Source organism: Balaenoptera physalus (genome assembly GCF_965194825.1).
Source record: "Balaenoptera physalus genome assembly, chromosome: 19".
NCBI classification, from domain to species: Eukaryota; Metazoa; Chordata; class Mammalia; order Artiodactyla; family Balaenopteridae; genus Balaenoptera; species Balaenoptera physalus.
The window spans coordinates 13,660,532-13,681,476 of NC_138900.1; the positions used below are offsets into that span (position 1 = coordinate 13,660,532).

Genomic DNA, 20,945 nt, shown 5'->3' on the forward strand with positions numbered 1-20,945 from the left:
TTTTGAAGAAATTGGGGCATGGTGGAGGGCTTTCTTGGAATCTCAGTGGACACATGTAGGGTTTGGGGGTGCCAGAATAAAGATGTTGGGTTTAGATGAGTTGTCTCAAACACATCCCATAATAAATAATGATGACAGTGGTATACGAAATGTGCTAAGTGTTCTATACCCACTGTTATAGAGACTCCCTGTGATGACCCTATGCAGTAAGTATTGCTTTCCTTTTCCTGTCAATGAAATTGAGGCTTCATTGTAACCATCAAGTCATCCTTGATTTTTCTTTCTTCTTCTGTCTGTCTGTCTGTCTCTCACACATAGTCCGTACTATTTTCAATTTATCAGCAAATCCTGCTGGCTGTACTTTCAAAGTGTTTCCAAATTCACCCACTTCTCATCCTCTCCACACCCCCATCTGGTCCTGTTATGCTCACCTCCTGCCTGGACGATCACAGCAGCCTCCTCCCTGGTCCCTCACCCCAACCCTAATCTGTCTCCCATATACAGTTAGCGATTATGTTCCCCTTCTATTCAAGACCCTCTCATGGCTCCCATTTCACTCAGAATCAAATCCAAACTCCCTGCCATGCTTTACAAGCCCTTTGAGGGCTGGCCCTCCAGGTCTTCTCACCTCATCTCCCTCTTCACCCCCCTCTCCTCCACCACATGACCTTACTGCTGTCCCTTCAGCAAGCCCCTTCCTGCCTATATCTGTCAGGGCTCTTAGTTGCAAACAGCAGAATCCACACTGGCTAGAGCAGTAAAGACATTCAATTAAAGACATTGGGAAGCTCATAGATTACCAGAGAGGGCAGAGTGGCAGCTTATGGAGCCAAAAGCCTGGAATAATCCCCAGCCACACCATGAGGGCCTCTCTGGGGAGAAAAACCCTGTACCTGAGGCTTAGAATCTCTAAAGGTCAGACCAGGCTCCAGGAACATCCTTCACAACCTTCCCCAAAGAACCAGAGGCTTTTTTGTTTTTTTAAATTTTACTGAAGTATAGTTGATTTAAAATGTTGTGTTAGGGGACTTCCCTGATGGTCCAGTGGTTAAGACTTCACCTTCCAATGCAAGGGGTGTGGGTTTGATCCCTGGTCGGGGAGCTAAGATCCCACATGCCTCGCAGCCAAAAAACCAAAACATAAAATAGAAGCAATACTGTAACAAATTCAATAAAGAGTTTAAAAATGGTCCACATCAAAAAAAAAACTTAAAAAAAAATGTTGTGTTAGTTTTTGCTGTACAGCAAAGTGAATCAGTTATACATATACATATATCCACTCTTTTTTAAGATTCTTTTCCCAGAGGTTTTTATTGCAGAGGCCACCAGATGACTGCTTTTCATTTTTGTGGCCACCTCTTGTGGCTCTCTCTCTCTCTCCTTTTTTAAACAACAAAACCCAACATTTATTGAGCACTTATTATCTCCCAGATACTGTTATCTTCTTCACTTAATTCTCATAACCACTACATGAAGTAGATATTATTATTATTCCAGTTATATAGATGAGGAAACTGAGGATCAGCAAGATGAAGCAACCTACTCAAGGTCAAGCGATTTTTAAGTGGCACCAGGCTTTATATTCAAGTCTGTCTTATGTACTTTAAACTCTGTATCCCTACCTGACATTATATTACATATTTTTTGGTAACAGTTTTATTGAGATATAATTCGCACACCATATAATTCACCTATTTAAAGACTACAATTCAAAACTAACACAACATTGTCAATTAACTATACTTCAATTTAAAAAAAGTATAATTCAATGGATTTTAATATATTCACACAGTTGCGAAGCCATCGCCACAATCAATTTTAGAACATTTTCATCACCCCCAAAAGAAATCCTATATGCTTTAGCAGTCACTCCCCTTTTCCTCTCAATCCCTGCACCCCACCCCAGCCCTAGGCAACTGTTAATCTACTTTCTGTCTCTATGGATTTGCCTATTCTAGACATTTCATACAAATAGAATCATATAGTATGTGGTCTTTTGTGCCTGGCTTCTTTCACTTAGTATAATGTTTTCAAGGTTCATCCATATTGTGGCACAGATCGGTACTTTATTTTTATGCCTGATAATATTCCATTGTATGGATATACCACATTTTGTTTATCCATTCATCAGTTGGTGGACTTTTGGGTTGTTTCCACTCTTTAGCTATTATGTATAATGCTGCTATGAACATTTATGTACAAGCTTCTGTGTGAGTATACGTTTTCATTTCTCCTGGTTATTGTGGCTCACTTTTGAACTCAAACTTATGCAGATGCATCTGATTGGTGGAGCCCAGGTCACGTGTCTACAGAAATACTATCTAGGACAAAGGGAGTCTGGGAGTGTGAGTTTTTTGGCTTCTACCTGAGGAAGTCTGAGTCTTGTGGTAAATTACCAAAATGTGGGAGGATATTTTTGTAAGTTTTAAACATCCTGCTTCTTGTTTCCACATTCACTCTTTTTGCCTGCTTTTTTTTTTTTGGGCCACAGTTTGTGTGATCCTAGTTCCCAGAGCAGGGATTGAACCCAGGCCCTCGGCAGTGAGATCATGGAGTCCTAACTAGTGGACAGCCAGGATAGTCCCTTGCCTTCTCTTTGATGATGGAGCTAGGCCTTTTATGAATTTTTCCTTGGCCTGTCAGGAAGGTGTTCAGCCAGGCCAGTAGAGGGCGCCAGAGATTACACCGTAGGAGAAAGAGGCTTTCTTTGGTGGCTTGTTTGCCACTGCTTGGTCCTGTGTGGTTTCTCCTGGCCACATTACAGCAGGGTACATTTTTCTCTTCTTCTGTGTCCTTTCTCTCTTGACCTGAGTGGCAGTAGGGTATCTGGCAGCCTCAGGCAGCATGGGCTGTGCCCTGATGGGTCGCTGATTTCACACCCTTTCCTCAGCCCTGTGAAAATTAATAAAGGGAAAACCTCCCTAAAAAGGAGTCAGGAGGTACATACTTTGCATGTTGGGCAGGAAGTGACACTAGTTTACTACCACCAGCAGGAGGAAGAAAAATTTTCTACTTGCCTGGCAACAGCTGAGCCAATGAGAGTCTCTCACAACTCAGCCAAGGAAAAGCCACTATACTGCAAACTCCCAGTTTCCTCTAATGGGCTTTTTGTTTATAGCAGCCCCTCCCAACTTTCCCTCTCCTCTATAAAAGAGTTCCCTCTCCTTTGCCTTAGGGGACTTGCATGTGGTTTACCATAGCTGTGTGTCCTGAATTGCAATTCTTTGCTGCTTCTGAATAAATCCATTTTGTTGGTAAAATAACTGGCTGTTTTATTATTTTAGGTTAATAGCCCCAAGCATGTGCATGCTGGGGAATGAGGTGGGATGGGGCTGGGGACATGGGGCTGGCTGTCTAATGAGCTGATGATCCAATTCTCATCCCATACACCTGACCTGGATCTGCCTTGGCCAAGCCACACAGAGAAGTACACAAGACCCCTGAAGCTGATGTTCTTTTTAGCACCCAGTTCCAATAGCACCCTTCAGACCACCCAACTCCCTCTGTGAACCCACCCACTAAAAGCCTTTGCTTGCCTGCACCCACAGCATTGTTTCTGCTTACCTGATGACTGGTGACCAGCTCTGGCCCCAGTGACCCAGGGAACTTTCCCACCATCCAGTGGTAGAGGTCTGAACCCCCCTTCCAAGTTTGTCCTTCCTTGGATATTCCTCCTCGGACCTAGGGTACACTTTAGCATTCTCTTTTATCTTTATAGTCACTCTCCTACCATTGCTTAATAATTCTTTATACTAAATAAATAATTATATAGAATATTAAATATATTAATATCTTAATGTTTCCTTATATGAAACTTCTCCTGCTTAACTTACTGGGTGGTCTCTGTCTTCTCTTAGGACCCAGACTGATACAGCAATCAATACATGTTGGACAGACAAAATAACCTATGTCCTCTATACTACCTCAGGGCCTTTGCACTTGCAGTTCCTGCTATCTAAAATGCTTTTCCCCCAGATGTTTGCATGACTTACTTCTTCGCTTCATCCTCTGCTCAAATGTCATCCTGTTTAAATGAGTGCTTCCACCATTCTATCCCTTTTCCCCACTTTATCTTTTCTGTATAACACTATTCATTACTTGCCATTATATATTTATTTGTGTGTCTGTTTGTTTTCTCCCTGCCCACCACTAGAATGCAAGCTCTATGAGGGCAGGGACTCTGTTCGTGTTGTTCCATGTTGAATCCTCAGAACCTAAAACCACATCTGGCATTTAAAATCATAAGTTCAAATTTAATTTCAACAGATTAGTAGCTATTTTTTCTACTTTCATGTAGATTTTTAAAACTTTTTTTAAAAACCATTTTATCAAGTGTATCAGTCAGGGTTCTACTAGAGAAACAGAATCAGTAGAATATCTATCTATCTATCTATCTATCTATCTATCTATCTATCTATCTATCTATCTACCTATCTATCTAGAGATTGATGCATTACAAGTAATTGGCTTACGCAGGAGGTGATGGGTTAATATTTATCTATTTCATAGGGTTGTGAGGATTAAATAAATTAATGCATGCAAAATACTTACATCAATGCCTGGCATGCAGGTAGCACTCAATAAATAGTGCCATCATTAACACTTTCCCCCATCAGCGTGGGCTGGATTGTTGATGTTCCTGAGGGCTCTTGTGTCAGTTACGAATTATATTTGACTGTTAGAACAGAGACCACCTGTGCAAGATAGAGATTTATTTCTCTCCCATGTAAAATACTAGCCCTACATCCAGAGGTAGGGTTGGTATTTCAGTTCTACATCAGGAATCCAGGCTCCTTTCAGCCTCCTGCTCTGCCAGTCTCAGAACATGGATTCCATTCTTAAGATCGTTTCTTCAAAGAATGAAGAATGAAGTGATCTCTAGAAACGAACTACGATTTCTCACCCGTGGGCCAGAAAAGGTGCTCAGGTGTCTCACTTGGCAAATTTTAGCTGGCAGAGGTTTACACGGTGGTGGCGGGATGGTGTAGGACACAAGGAAAGAATCTGTTTTCTCAGCTTTTTTTTTTTTAATTTATTTTTTGTTGAGGTACAGTTGAATTACAATGTCATGTTGATTACTGCTGTACAGCAAGGTAACTCAGTTATACATTAAAAAAAAAGAGAGAGATCTTTTCTTGGTTCACTGTGGCTGCTGGAGCCCAAGCCATATTCAAAGCAGAAATTCCATGGAAGGAGTAAAGGGCATAAAGGGCACCTGCCAGCTGCCTATTCCCTTTAAGAAACTTTCCTGGAATCCCCACCCAATGACTTGAGTTTTTTTGTTTTAGCGAGGGAGGCTGGTAAACATCTTTTGGCCTGGTCCATTGCCATCTGCAATTAAATCAGGGTTCTGCTACTGAAAAAGTAGAGAATGGATATAGCCCAGGCCAGTAACAGTCTTTGCCCCGCACCTATAGCCAGTTGGTGAGTGTGCTGGTGTGGAGAATAACGGCAATGTCAGGTTGAGAAGCATTTTGCTTTAGACTGTCAAAGTTCTGTGAGAGCAAGGATTTTTTTTTTAACATCTTTATTGGAGTATAATTGCTTTACAATGTTGTGTTAGTTTCTGCTGTATAACAAGGTGAATCAGCTATACGTATACATATATCCCCATATCTCCTCCCTCTTGCGTCTCTCTCCCACTCTCCCTATCCCACCCCTCTAGGTGGTCACAAAGCACCGAGCTGATCTCCCTGTGCTATGCGGCTGCTTCCCACTAGCTATCTATTTTACATTTGGTAGTGTATATATGTCCATGCCACTCTCTCACTTCGTCCCAGCTTACCCTTCCCCCTCCCCGTGCCCTCAAGTCCATTCTCTACGTCTGTGTCTTTATTCCTGTCCTGCCCCTAGGTTCTTCAGAACCTTCTTTTTTTTTTTAAGATTCCATATATATGTGTTAGCATATGGTATTTGTTTTTCTCTTTCTGACTTACTTCACTCTGTATGACAGACTCTAGGTCCATCCACCTCACTATAAATAACTGTTTCATTTCTTTTTATGGCTAATATTCCATTGTATATATATGTGCCACATCTTCTTTATCCATTCATCTGTTGATAGACACTTAGGTTGCTTCCATGTCCTGGCTATTGTAAATAGAGCTGCAATGAACATTGTGGTACATGACTCTTTTGAATTATGGTTTTCTCAGGATATATGCCCAGTAGTGGGATTGCTGGGTCATATGGTAGTTCTATTTTTAGTTTTTTAAGGAACCTCCATACTGTTCTCCATAGTGGCTGTATCAATTTACATTCCCACCAACAGTGCAAGAGGGTTCCCTTTTCTCCACACCCTCTCCAGCATTTATAGTTTGTAGATTTTTTGATGATGGCCACTCTGACCGGTGTGAGGTGATACCTCATTGTAGTTTCGATTTGCATTTCTCTAATGATTAATGATGTTGAGCGTCCTTTCATGTGTTTGTTGGCAATCTGTATATCTTCTTTGGAGAAATGTCTATTTAGGTCTTCTGCCCATTTTTGGATTGGGTTGTTTGTTGTTTTGATATTGAGCTGCATGAGCTGCTTGTATATTTTGGAGATTAATCCTTTGTCAGTTGCTTCGTTTGCAAATATTTTCTCCCATTCGGGGGGTTGTCTTTTTGTCTTGTTTATGGTTTCCTTTGCTGTGCAAAAGCTTTTAAGTTTCATTAGGTCCCATTTGTTTATTTTTGTTTTTATTTCCATTTCTCTAGGAGGTGGGTCAAAAAGGATCTTGCTGTGATTTATGTCATAGAGTGTTCTGCCTATGTTTTCCTCTAAGAGTTTTATAGTATCTGGCCTTACCTTTAGGCCTTTAATCCATTTTGAGTTTATTTTTGTGTATGGTGTTATGGCGTGTTCTAATTTCATTCTTTTACATGTAGCTGTCCAGGTTTCCCAGCACCACTTATTGGAGAGCAAGGATTTTTACGTGTTCTGTTCACCACTGCTTACCCAGTGCCTAGAACAATGCCTAGCACACAGTAGGTACTCAATAAAAATTGAATGAATGTGCTTCTGGCTAACACTCCAAGGAGGAGGAAACAAACAAACAAACTTAAAATCGTTTGGAATGTGGTAGAAGTTTAAAAAAAATACTTGTTGACTTGCCCCCAATTTTTTATTTTGAAAATTTTCACTCTTACAGAAAAGTTATAAAAGTAGTACAATGAACACTCATATACCCTTCACCTTGATTCACCACTGTTAATATTTTGCCTTCCTTTCTCTCTCCCACTTGAAAGTAAGTTGCAGACATCACTACTTCCCCCCTAAAATCTTTCTATTAAGCTCCTAGAAACAAGGAAATCTACATAAATCACAATACGCCACAATTTTAACATTGGAGTAACAAGATCAACACTATATTATCTAATATGCACTCCGTGTTAAAATTTATCCAGTTATACCAATAATAGCTTTGTTCTTCATATTTTTTCAAATTCAGGATCCTATCCAGTCTAGGAGGGTGCATTGCATTGAGATGTCAATGTCATGTCTCTTGCCGTCCTTTGATCTGGAGCAGTTCCACAGCCTTTTTGTTTTGTTTTGTTCTTTCATGACATTGACGTTTTTGAAGACTCCAAGCTAGTTGTTCTGTAGGATATTTTGGCTTGGGTTCGTTTGATTCTTTATTCATGATTTAAATTCAGGTTAAAAGTTTTGGCCAAGAGTAATTCAGAGATGACTTTGTGTCCTCAGTGTATCATATCCCGAGGAACATGCTGTCAGTTTATCTCCTTTTTGGTGATTGGGTTAAGGTGGAGTCTGCCAAATTTCTCCATCATAAAGGTTTCTTTGCTTCCTTCTAGTTAATAAGTCATCTGTGGGAGGATACTGGAGATTGTGTGAATATCCTGTGCTCCAACAACTTTTCACCCAAAGGTTTTAGCATCCATGAATGATCCTCATCTGAATCATTTATTCCACTGATGGTTACAAAATGCCTTGAAGATTTTGAAATATCAATTTTTGTTCTAGCGTAAACAGTGCAGATTTTCCATCAAGACGGAAAAATTTTCAGCAGTCTGGTATTCTTTGACAACAACGTGGAAACAAGTTTTTCTTGCTTTTTTCGTGAAATCTTTTTGTAGCTAGATTCCCGCACAGCCTGAATCTATTTGTCTGTCTGTTTCTCTTCCTGTCCTTATTGATTTTTTTTTACCTCTCCTGGTTTAGAATTTCTTGGAAAGACTGGCCAAACGTCCCTATATTCTAGTGTCTGTGGAGAAATCATTAAACTCAAGTGGGCAATGAAGCTTCAGGAGCACGGATAGGTGACGATGATCATGGTGATGACAACTTACGTTTATTGAGCACAGATAATGTGCTGAGAATTATTCTGTGATTTATATGCATTAAATAACTTGAGATTTTCAATAACCTTATGAGTTAGGTGTCATTTTTATTCTTATTTCCGAGGAAAGTGAGGTACAGAGAGGTTAGATGATTTGATCAAAGGCACATACCTAGTAAGTGGCAGATCTGGGACCTGAATCCAGTGATCTCACCCGAGATTACCTATCTGACGCACCTCAACTTTAACAAAGAGACTTTGTAAAGAGGAAGACTTTGAAGCAGCTCCCAAGTATCTTGCAAAAAGACTGATATTGATATCAGTCAGGGTTCATTTCTAGAAGAAATAAACCACTCTAGCTATTCTAAACAGAAAAGAGTTTAATAGTAAGTATCAGGCACTTACTGTGATGGTTAATGGTTCTTTTTGTGTGTGTGTGATGGTTAATTTTATGTGTCAACTTGACTAGGCCATTGTGCCCAGGTATCTGGTCAAACATTATCCTGGATGTTTCCATGAATGTGTTTTTGGATGAGGTTAACATTTAAATCAGTGGACTTGGAGTAAAGCAGATTTTCCTCCACCATGTGGGTGGGCCTCACCCAATCTGCTGAAAGCCTGAATAGAACAAAGAACTGACCTCCTCTGAGCAAGAGGAAGTTCTGCCAGCAGAAAGTCTTTGGACTTGAACTGCCACCTCCCTTCTTTCCAGCATATCCAGCTTTTCAGTGCACCCTGCAGATTTTGGACTTGCCAACTTCCATAATCATAAACCTCTGTCTGTCTCTCTCTTTCTGACTCTCTCTCTATATCTATATCTAAATCTATATCTATATCTCCTATTGGTTCCGCTTCTCTGGAGAACCCCGACTAATACACGTGTAAAATCACTTAAAGGCTCAGAGGAGAAAGCTGTGGGCTTGGCCTCCAGAAATGACTCTCAAACAGTGCTGCAGAACTTACCCAGAACTTACTATTTCTGCCATCTTCTGCCAGAAGATGGGAGTTCAAAAGACTATAGCGGGACTGTTGAATTCAGGAGCAAATTGGGAGAACTGATTATTCATCTATAGTCTCAGCCTCCAGCTCATTTGTCTCCACTCTGCTCTATGATTATAGGGCTGAAAGCCTACAAGCTACATTTTCCTAGACTCCTTTGCCATCTTCTGATTCAGTTCTGCCAATGAGGGAAGGAGGGATCAGGAACTTTCTTCCTGCTTCTAGCTCAGATCGGCATCCTCTCAGTCGCTGTGTGTCACAGCTGGGGTTCCCAGGGAGAGCACTAGGGAGGGCTCCTTCACACCTGTGAAAGAGGGAACTGAATCACCACTGGGCAGAGGGGAAGTTGAGCTGTGATGTATTCCCAATAAAGATCTCTCCCGACCTTGTGGGACCTCTGGATGGCTCTTCAGAATTGTCTTGAGTTGGGGTGAAGGATCTGGGTCTTTATACCTCCATGTTCATCAGTTATTGGATGCAGGCTGCCCTGGAGTGAGGTGTGAATTTAGGCAAAACAGTTTCCTTCAACTCAGGCAATTCCTAAAGAGAGCCGACAGCTAAGCAATGCCAGCACCTGGAGAAGTTCTTCATTCCTGAATGGGAGTCTGGGTCATTTATTGTAGCATCTACCATACAGTGGATAACTCTAGTTTCAGCTGGAATACTGCAGTATTCCCAGTCCTAGCTACTCTGTACCTTCCCTAAAATATTCTAGTAGGCCAATATGCCATGCACCTTGGATGATCAAAGAACCAGCTGCAGGGAACCTACATTTGACGATCAGAAAATCAGCTTCACAGTTCTCCCTTCAGAGCCTGTGCACCTGATGCAGGGGGCTCCCTTCCGAGGCCAGAGCATGAGTTGCCTTTGTGCCTCCTTGGAGGTTCCAGCCCCAGCTCTTGGTAATCTGGGACTCCACCAAGTGGGGCCTCATCTCTCAGACCCTGGATTCTGGGAGTACCACCTGTCTTCTTTTGTTCCTTCAGTCCCAGAGGTGACAGTGGATTTATTCCATTACAATCTTCCGGTTACTCTGACATTCTTTTTTAGCTCATTCAGCCTTCCAAACCTCTGTGCAACTGAATATCTGAGTTATTTATTTATTTTTATTGAAGTATAGTTGAATTACAATGTTGTGTTAATTACTGCTGTACAGCAATGTGAGTCAGTTACACATACATATATATATACATTCTTTTTCATATTCTTTCCAGTTATGGCTTATCACAAGATATTGAATATAGTTCCCTGTGCTATACAGTAGGACCTTGCTGTTTATCCATTCTACATACACCAGTTTGCATCTGCTAATCCCAGACTCCCAATCCAATCCTCTCCCATCCCCCTCCCCCTTGGCAACCACCAGTCTATTCTCTATGTCCCTGATTCTGTTTCTGTTTTGTAGATAGGTTCATTTGTGCCACATTTTAGATTCCACATATAGGTGATATCATATGATATTTGTCTTTCTCCTTCTGACTTACTTCACTTAGTATGATAATCTCTAGTTGCACAAATATCTGCATTTAAAACCCTCTTGCTTGAAATAACCTAGAGTGGTTCTCTTTTCCTGACTGGACCCCGACTGATCCCTCTGCCACAAATAGCTGAAGATGGGAGATCACGAGGTTATCACTGGAACAGATGACTTCAAGAACACATCCTGTGTTGGGACTCAGTGACTGTCCTATGCTTCTTTTTTTTAAAAAAAAATAATTAAGTAATTTTATTTATTTATTTTTGGCTGCGTTGCGTCTTTGTTGCTGCGCACAGGCTTTCTCTAGTTGCGGCGAGCGGGGGCTACTCTTCATTGCGGTGCACGGGCTTCTCATTGCGGTGGCTTCTCTTGTTACAGAACATGGGGTCTAGGCGTGCAGGCTTCAGCAGGTGCAGCACGTGGGCTCAGTAGTTGCAGCTCGCGGGCTCTAGAGCACAGGCTCAGTAGTTGTGGTGCACCGGCTTAGTTGCCCCGAGGCATGTGGGATCTTCCCGGACTAGGGTTCAAACCCATGTCCCCTGCGTTGGCAGGTGGATTCTTAACCACTGTGCCACCAGGGAAGTCCCCCTACTGCTTCTTGACACCTGTGAATCTCTCTGTAGGAATTTTCTGGAATACTGCTGCAGAACAAAATCAAGACAGCGGGAGGAAAGTCTACATCTCACTTCTCCCTTTTAAATCTCTGTGACCACACCTAATTGGCCAAACCTAATTTGCATCCAGAACTTGACTGGAAAGGAGTCTGAGAAAGATTTTTAAGTTTCCAGCTTCTACAATTCAGGATGATACAGTGGAAGGAGTTTGAAAGGATGCCACTTTACCAATTATCCCTCCTTCCCCCATTGAACAAAAGGCTCCCCTAAAGCTTTACCACTGGCAGCTGTGGTAGGCTGGTGAGGCTGGGGGCCACATTGTAGGGGTTGAGCGAAGGATTTGGGTGAGTCTAGAAGACTTAGAGGCTGAGGTTAGTTTGAGCAAATCCAGGTTGATTGGAAGAGGTAACAGGGCCTGAGAAAGTTGTTTGGTGGATAAGACAGAAGTGAGTGGCAGGGGAATTCCCTGGCAGTCCAGTGGTTAGGACGCCGGGCTTTCACTGCCGAGGGTCCCTGTTTGATCCCTAGTGGGGGAACTAAGATCCAGCAAGCAGTGCAGCGAGGCCAAAAAAAAAAAAAAAAAAAAAAAAAGCGAGTGACAGAAGTATGTTACAAGGCAAAAAGGACTTTATAGATGTAATTGGGGTTTCAGACAATAAAATAGAGAGATTACCCTGGGTTATGTGAGTGGGCCCAATCTAATCCCATGAGCTCTTAAAAGCAGAGGACTTTCTGTGGCTGGGGTCAGAGAGTTGAGGCAGAGGGAGAAGTCAGAGAGATTCAAAATGTGAGAAGGATTCCAACCAGGGTTGCTGGCAGGGGCTGCATAGAAAACAAGAGCAGGAACACAGGCAGCCTCTAAGAGTAAAGACTGGTCCCTGCCGGACCCCCAGGGAGGAAGCCGAGAACACGGCCCTGCAACGGTAAGGAGAATTCGGCCAGCAACCTGAGTGAGCTTAGAAATGGATTCTTCCCCAGAGCCTCCAGGAAGGAAGGCAGCCCTGATAACACCTTGATTTTGGCCTTGTGACAGACCCTAAGCAGAGGACCCAGTTCAACCCATTCAAAATTCTGATCTACAGAAACTGTAAAATAATAAACGTGTGTTGTTTTAAACTGCGAAATTTGTGGTAAGTTATTATGGCAGCCATAAAAAATACTAAAAACATAAAATAAAATAAGAGAGAAAAAGCCCCCAGATGAGCATTTACCCTGCCTGATGACCTCCATGTGTGTCCTCATCAGGCTGCAGAGGAAGGATCAGCCCAGCCTGAGTGGTTTCTGAGGCCAGAGTCTATAAATGAATCACCCAGTATGTGGCCCTTTTCTGGCTTATTTCAGGAGTGCAAGGAAGGGAAGAATTACAGAGTAGCAGGAGAAAACTTTAGCAGCTGGTGATCTATTATCTTGATTGTGGTGATGGTTCCACAGATGTTTTCATACGTCAAAATTGTTCAAATTGTAAACTTAAATATGTGCAGTTTATTGTATGTCAATTATATCTCAAAAAAGCTATATATAAAAAATAGGGACTTCCCTGGTGGCGCAGTGGTTAAGAATCTGCCTGCCAATGCAGAGGACATGGGTTCGAGCCCTGGTCCGGGAAGATCCCACATGCCACGGAGCAACTAAACCCGCGAGCCACAACTACTGAGCCTGCGTGCTGCAACTACTGAAGCCCGCAAGCCTAGAAGCCCGTGCTCCGCAACAAGAGAAGCCACCGCAATGAGAAGCCCGCACACTGCACCGCTTGCCGCAACTAGAGAAAGCCCGTACACAGCAACGAAGACCCAACGCGGCCAAAATAAATAAATAAATAAATAAAATAAAAACAGTAAACTGATTTAAAAAAAAAATAGTCACTTCTCATTTCAAAAAAAAAAAAAAATAGACAAGGTTAAGACAGGAAAAGACAAGCCATGGATGGGGAGATGATATTTGCAAAACAATGATTAGATAAAGGCTTTTTATCCAGAATATATTTTTGAAAATTGCAACTCAATAATAAGCCAAAGAATCCAATAAAAATGAGCAAAAGTTTTGAACAGACACTTCACCAACAAAGATATATAGATTGTAAATAACAATATGAAACCATGCTCATCGTTTTAGTCATTAGGGAAATGCAAATTAAAATCACAATGAGACAGCACTACTCACTCACCTGAATGATTTTAAACAGAAGGACTAAAAATACCAAGTGCTGAGGAGTTTGAGAGTAACTGGCCTGGGAACTCTATGAGGGTAGGACCTGGCTCTCTTGATCATCACAGTGTCCAGTCGTCACCTAGTTCAGGGCCTGTCACAGGGTAGGTACTCAGTAGATATTTATTGAGTAAGTGGACAAAATTCTTTGGGAGGACATTTCTTGATGATTTCTGGGGTCCCAGAGCAATTGGACTTTCTCTCCTAGGGGCTCCCCTGAGGTAATGTCCCACCTCAGGGGTGATGACTTCACTATAGTTGTTGGTTCATTCCTTCATTCATTAATCACGTATTTCTTTTACTTATTTATGTATTTATGTACTTATTTACTGAAGTACAGTTGATTTACCATGTTAGTTTCTGGTGTGCAGCAAATTGATTCAGTTTTATATATATGTACGTATACATATGTACATATACATACACATGTATATATTCTTTTTCATATTCTGTTCCATTATATTATGTTATTATAAGATATTGAATATAGTTCCCTCTAGTATACAGTAGGACTCTGTTGTTTATCTATTTTATATATAGTAGTTTGTATCTGGTAATCCCAAACTCCTAATTTATCCCTCCTCCCGCCCCCATTTCCCTTTTGGTAAACATAAGTTTGTTTTCTGTGTCTGTGAGTCTGTTTCTGTTTTGTAAATAAGTTCATTTGTGTCATATTTTAGATTCCACATATAAGAATCACATACTTCTGACATCTGTATTTCTGGCATCTGCAGCGTCCAGGCCTTTGTCCTCGATACTGGAATCCAGTGTGGCACACCGTCCCAGCCCTCTGAGGACTCAGAGGCCACATTAAGAAAGAGCTCATACACTCAGTATGTGTCATGTGCAAAGTGTGTAGGAAGAAAGGTGAATGTGACTTACTGATGGAGCCAATGAAGGCCTCTCAGAGGAAGAGGGGATCTCGTTAGACCTTAAAGGATAAAGAAAAATGTCTGAAACTCCACAAGGACAAGGAAGGGTCTGTCTTATCATTACTAAAACTCCAGTGACTAGTACATGGGCAGATGCAAACTGGTAAATATTTACATAAAAGAACGCTGCTGTTTTATATGAGGCCCTCTATTTCCACACAGAAAGCATGCCTGTGTGAGGTCACCAGGATGCATTGGCTGCAAGTAACTGGAAACACTGTCTCAACTGGGCTTAAGCATTAAGGAGAATGTATTTCATCACAATTAAGGAATCTAAATGTAGGTGGCTCTGGAGGGTAGTTAATGCATTTTAGAAGATGAAGGGAGTATGGAAGGCTTAGATTCCTTCCTTCTCTCTGATCTGCTAGTCTTAGAGAATTGACTTGTCCTCAGATCCTTATGGTCCCAAGATGGCTGCTGCAGCTCCAAGCATCACATGGAGACACAGCGACATCTAGGGTAAGAAGGGGATGGAAGGATCTCCTGGTCCTATTAGCAACCAGGAAACCTGTCTTGAATATGTAGGTTGATGCTCTGCATTCATTTCAACTTCCCTCTTGTACGCTGTCCTGCCTGCAGGGGCTGAAAGGTTTAAAACAACATTTCTGACTCCGGTGCAGCTGGGATCTGCCTTACATTTGGGTTCTTCCAACCAGATGCACTCAGACAAGATTTGAATGATGGACGAGGGGTGGAGGCCATTCTTCTGCTGGCTCTACCCCCATGGAAGTGTCTGCTTTTTTGTGGTGGTCTTTCTGATCATAGCAGTTTCCAGATGGCAGTTGTCCCGTAACTGTGACAGATCCCTGGTTGTGTGGCCTGTGGCCTTCCTGATCATGGCGGTGGAAGCCAATTCCTAATTAAGCAGTCAGGATCCTGATCCTAGAAAGGAAGTGGGCCTTTGAAAAGCTCTGGTTTATGGTTTGGCTCTTAAAGTTATACCTGAATGGTCAACACAGAATCTATTTGTTCAACCTTCCTGACACTTCTGTAAGCCACTTATCACCCTATAATAAATCCCTTACTGCCGACATTAACCAGAATTGGTCCTGGTCTCTGTAATGAACTGTATAAGTTTGCCATGGCTACTGTAACAAATTACCTCCAATTTTGTGGCATAAAACAACAGAAATTTATTCTCTCACCTTTGTGAGGCCAGAAGGCTATAATCAGGACCACTGGGCCAAAATCAATGTGTTAGCAGAACCATGCTCCTGCTGGCAGCTCTAGGGGAGAATCTGTTCCTCTCCTCTTCCAGCTTCTGGTGGCTGCCGGCACTCCTTGGCTTGTGGCTGCATCTCTCCATGTCTGCCTCCCTGGTCATGTTCCCTCCTCCTCTTCTGTGTGTGTAATCTCCCTCTGTCTCTCTCTCTCTCTTTTCTTTTCTTTTCTTTTTTTTTTGGCCATGCAGCTTGAGGGATCTTAGTTCCCAGACCAGGGATCGAACCCAGGCCCTCGTCAGTGAAAGCACGAAGTCCTAACCACTGGACCACCAGGGGATTCTCTCCCTTTGTGTCTCTCTTATCATGATGCTTGCCATAGCATTTCAGTCTCACCCTGATAATCCAGGATAATCCCATCTCAAAAACTTAATTTAATCACATCTAAAAAAACCTCCCCCCCCCCCCCCAAATAAGGTCACATTTACAGGTCCCAGGGACTGGGACATGGATATCTTTGGGAGAGCCATTTTTCAGCCTACCGAATGAAACACCATAAAACCTTTCTTAGAGGGCTTCCCTGGTGGCGCGGTGGTTAAGAATCCGCCTGCCAATTCAGGGGACACGGGTTCGATCCCTGGTCCAGGAAGATCCCACGTGCCGTGGAGCAACTAAGCCCGTGTGCAACAATTACTGAGCCTGCGCTCTAGAGCCCACGAGCCACGACTACTGAAGCCCACGCGCCTAGAGCCCGTGCTCCGCAACAAGAGAGCCACCGCACCGAGAAACCTGTGCACCGCAACGAAGAATAGCCCCCGTTCGCCGCGACTAGAGAAAGCCCGCGTGCAGCAACGAAGACCCAACACAGCCAAAAGAAAGAAAGAAAACAAAAACAAAACCTTTCTTAGAGCATCCACCTCCCCGCAAGCCAAATTCCCCTAATCATGGGCCAATTGGATCACTGTGAAACACGTCCTCTCTCCTTTTTTTTTTGACCACGCCGTGCGCCACGAGGGGATCTTAGTTCCCTGACCAGGGTTCAAACCCGTGCCCCCTGCAGTGGATACACTGAGTCTTAACCACTGGACCGCCAGGGAAGTCCGAAAACATGTCCTCTCTTTTCCCTCTGGATTCACTCTCCCCTCTGCTCTAGGTCCGGGAATGTGGATTACATCAGTTGGGACTCCCTTGCCTTCTGTCTTCCAGCTGGGTTCAGCAATGGGAGGTGTTAGCAGAAAATTGGAGAGAGGAAAAGAGAGCAGGTGGGTATTTACTCTCCTACTTTCCTGCTGGGCTGTGGGCTGGCAGCAGTGATGTTCCAGAATCTCTGTCAGGGGACTGGTAACCGCTCCCTCCCAGGTCCCTTCTGGTGGTTTAGGAACAGTGATAGCTTCCGGCTGTTGGGTGGGCCCAGGTGCTGCCCTGTGTTGGTTTCCCCTAATCATACCCCACATCAGTACGTTGTTGCTTAAATAACTCCCTTACCCCATTTGACCATTTGGTCTCCTGCGGGGATCCTGGCTGACGCAGTCACAGAGCCAAGCCTACACGAGTCTTTAGCAAGAGGGCTCGTGTAGGTTGGTTTAGGTCAATCAAGAATGACGTGGGGGAAGGGCTGTGCCACAAAGAATGACATGAGACATTTCTGCTGGGCTGGCAACGACTGTGTCTCCTTCATCCATTTTAGAGATTAGGGCCCTAGGATAAAGCTTCCTCTCTTCTTTGACAGTTCACATGTTAGAAAAAATTTTTAATGGTGATATATTGATTTAATAACGAGTCCTTAGGTTGTGCCAGGGACTGTGCCTTGGTACTTGACATGATTTAACACATTTAATTCCCACTACCACCCAGTGATGAAGGATATTATAATATAGTTTACTGATTGGAAACTAAAAGTTTAACTGACTTGCCCAAGGTCATGCAGTAACTAAGCGAGCAGAAGTTGCGATTCTAAGATCTCTGTGACCTCAGAGCTTGCATTTTTAACCACTACAACCATACTGTCTCCTTTATCGTACTTGAGATACTTTTATCCACCAGGTGAGATGCTAATTGCTTTACGTATATTGTTTCTAATTTACAGAAGAACCTCTCTACGTGAATACACGTCACCATCATCTCACACCCAAACTCCCTCCTCTACCCTTAGGCATTCCTGGGTGTTCTCCTCTTATGAGTCCTGAACTTTTAGAAACATAAACTGGAGCAGTTGCTTCTTTGCTTAAAACTCTGCAGTGACTGCCTATGTATCTTCCAGGAAAATCCAAGTGCTTAAAGATCTCACAGACACCCAAGGCCCTGGTCCCTGTCTACCTGTCTAACTTCACTCCTAGCCACCTCTCCGTGGAGTTCTGGACTGCAGCACACTGGCCTCCTTTCTGTTCTTCAAATTTTAATGACCAGCTCCCTCCCCAGTCTGAAGGTCCCCGAGGACAGGGACCTGTGGATCTGTATTCCCAATACTGGCAAATAACAGGCAGCTAGGAAATACTGTGCATGTATATAATGAATGGACGACTGAATGGCTGCGTGGATGAATAAATGAACCTTTCAAAGAGAGGTATCCCTGGGCTTCCCTGGTGGCGCAGTGGTTGGGAGTCTGCCTGCCGATGCAGGGCACGCGGGTTCGAGCCCTGGTCTGGAAAGATCCCGCATGACGCGGAGCAGCTGGGCCCGTGAGCCACAATTGCTGAGCCTGCGCGTCTGGAGCCTGTGCTCCGCAACAAGAGAGGCTGCAATAGTGAGAGGCCCGCGCACAGCGATGAAGAGTGGCCCCCGCTCGCCGCAACTAGAGAAAGCCCTCACACAGAAACGAAGACCCAACACAGCCATAAATAAATAAAAATTAAAAAAAAAAAAAAAAAGAGAGGTATCCCTAAGTTATCTTCAGATGAAGAAATCTAGAGGCCAGGAAAGGCAAGTATATTACTAAATGTCACTCAGCAGATAAATGTTCCGTCTGGGTATCAAATTCAGGTCTGAGTTCAGAGTTGGGCTTCCTGCACTCACACTGTCTCAGAATGACTGCTCCCACTAGTAAGTGTAACACCATTTGATAATGAAAATGAATTGACACCAGGAGAAAAGAATGACACCAGAGGTACAGGGTTTGCAAACACGAGGACACATAAATAGCAGGACCCAAAGTATCATAACTGGGAACTTTGACATCTATGATCCCCAAATCCCTCAGGGAACGAGACCTGCTCAGGTGGGGAGGTCCAAGAGTGACAGATTTATAAAATCCCCAAAAAGTGTTGGGGATTCACATTAGAGGACCAACCCTGTAATGGTCAGAGGAACCCAGGCAATTATGTCAGACTGGTTCATGGTATGTGGGGGTCAGTGACCAAAGCAACCCAGGAATCAAGTCTTCTACTGACCACCTGGAAAGATATTCTGGCCATGCATCCCACGGAAATGTCACTGCATCCAGGGAACTCGTTCTGGTCTTGGGAAAGAATCCGTGCCTCTTGCACCCAGCGTGGGTGGGTCAAGGTTCAGCCAATAGTGGCAGAGAAGCCACCTGTAAGCGCTCTTCTCAGCATGCCCAGCTGAACTCCCAGCCAACAGCTGCCCTGTGGGTGAGCCATCAACTGCCTCCAGCCCCGTCAAGCCTTCAGATCAATCAAATCCCAGCTGACATCCAACTGCAACCATGGGAGAGACCCCAAGTGAAAAATCACTCACCTGAGGGAGAACAGGAGGAGGAGAAAGGTACGACATGGACAGGTGAGAGGGTACTGTCTCACTTCCCCACAGACAGCAATTGCCAACTCTGAACAAAATATTAAAAAACAAAACAAAACAAAAACCCAACTATTTGAAGGCACTGGAGAGAAACCAGACACAGGCAGAAGCTGGAGAGGATTCAGCCTTTTAAGGAATGGAAGACACTGGGAATTCCCTGGTGGTCCAGTGGTTGGGACTGTGCCCTCCACTGCAGGGGGCACGGGTTCGATCCCTGGTTGGGGAACTAAGATCCTGCCAGCCGAGCGGCATGGCCAAAAATAAAATAAAATAAAGAATGGACTTCTTCGCTTATTACTAGACCACAGCATGGAAGCACATCTAGATTACAGGGTGTCGGATCCAGACGACCTTTCAAAAGGAAAGTACCAGAAGCATCCAAAAAAGGAAACGAACTACGTTCACGAAGAAACAATTGGCAGATTTGAACTGCCTTTTCGATAAAAACCCGTACCCCACCCCTAGCCTTCAGAGAGAAATGGCCTCAAAAATGGGCATACATCCAACAGTCCTGCAGGTTTGGTTCAAGAATCGTAGAGTGAAACTCAAGAAAGCCAAAGACGAGGATTTTCAGTCAGAACAGCAAGAGGCTCAACAGCAATGATCTGAGGCAGGAGGCAAGATCAGCTCTTCCAAGGGAAATACGGATACACCTCCCAGGTCCCCTAGTGGTACCTCCCCTGCATCTCTAGTCTATATGCATTGTCCAGCACCTTCCTTCCAACTCAGCAGGGGGCGCCATTTGAAGGCTGTCACAGACCACTCTCTTGGCCACGAAATGGTACATTTTGGCTACTGCCAATACCCTAATATATACTGCCTCTGTCCCATTTTGGAAACCCAAGCTCTCTCCACAAGCTTCAATTCTAATTCTTTTGGCTCTTTTTCGCCATAAAGATCTTAGAGAAGCTAGACACAGAAAGTCACATATGATTTGTAACGATTCCCATACAAGGGAATACTTTTCAGCAGCGAAAGGAAAAAACAAGATATACACAACGTGGATGCAGTTCAAGACCATTAGGTTGAGTGAAAGAAAATAAAAACCCACACAACAGGGCTTCCCTGGTGGCGCAGTGGTTAAGAATCTGCCTGCCAATGCAGGGGACACGGGTTCGAGCCCTGGTCTGGGAAGATCCCACATGCCACGGAGCAACTAAGCCTGTGAGCCACAACTGCTGAGCCTGCGCGTCTGGAGCCTGTGCTCCACAACAAGAGAGGCCGCGACAGTGAGAGGTCCGCGCACCGTGATGAAGAGTGGCCCCCGCTCGCCGCAACTGGAGAAAGCCCTTGCACAGAAATGAAGACCCAACACAGCCAAAAATAAATAAATAAATAAATAAATAAATTTATTTAAAAAAAAATAAATAAAACACTCATCTTTAAAAAAAAAAAAAACCCACACAACAGAGTACACAGTGTATAATTCTGTATAATTCCCACTGTATGAATTTGTAGAGCAGGCGGGAAAAACTAATCTACAGCAGCCAGAAGCAGATTAGTGACTGTCCATGTCGTAGG

The 20,945-nt window shown here is 43.5% G+C and overlaps 1 protein-coding gene across 1 annotated transcript; it reads left to right on the forward strand.

Moving 5' to 3' along the window:
• The first annotated feature begins 5,992 nt into the window (after positions 1-5,992).
• On the forward strand, positions 5,993-20,475 carry DPRX (divergent-paired related homeobox). The gene is given in 4 exon segments (XM_082438111.1): positions 5,993-18,234; positions 18,544-19,805; positions 19,807-20,025; positions 20,029-20,475. Coding segments are annotated over 3 exon segments (582 nt in total). The 5' UTR covers positions 5,993-18,234; positions 18,544-19,733; the 3' UTR covers positions 20,320-20,475.
• Positions 20,476-20,945: the final 470 nt, after the last annotated feature.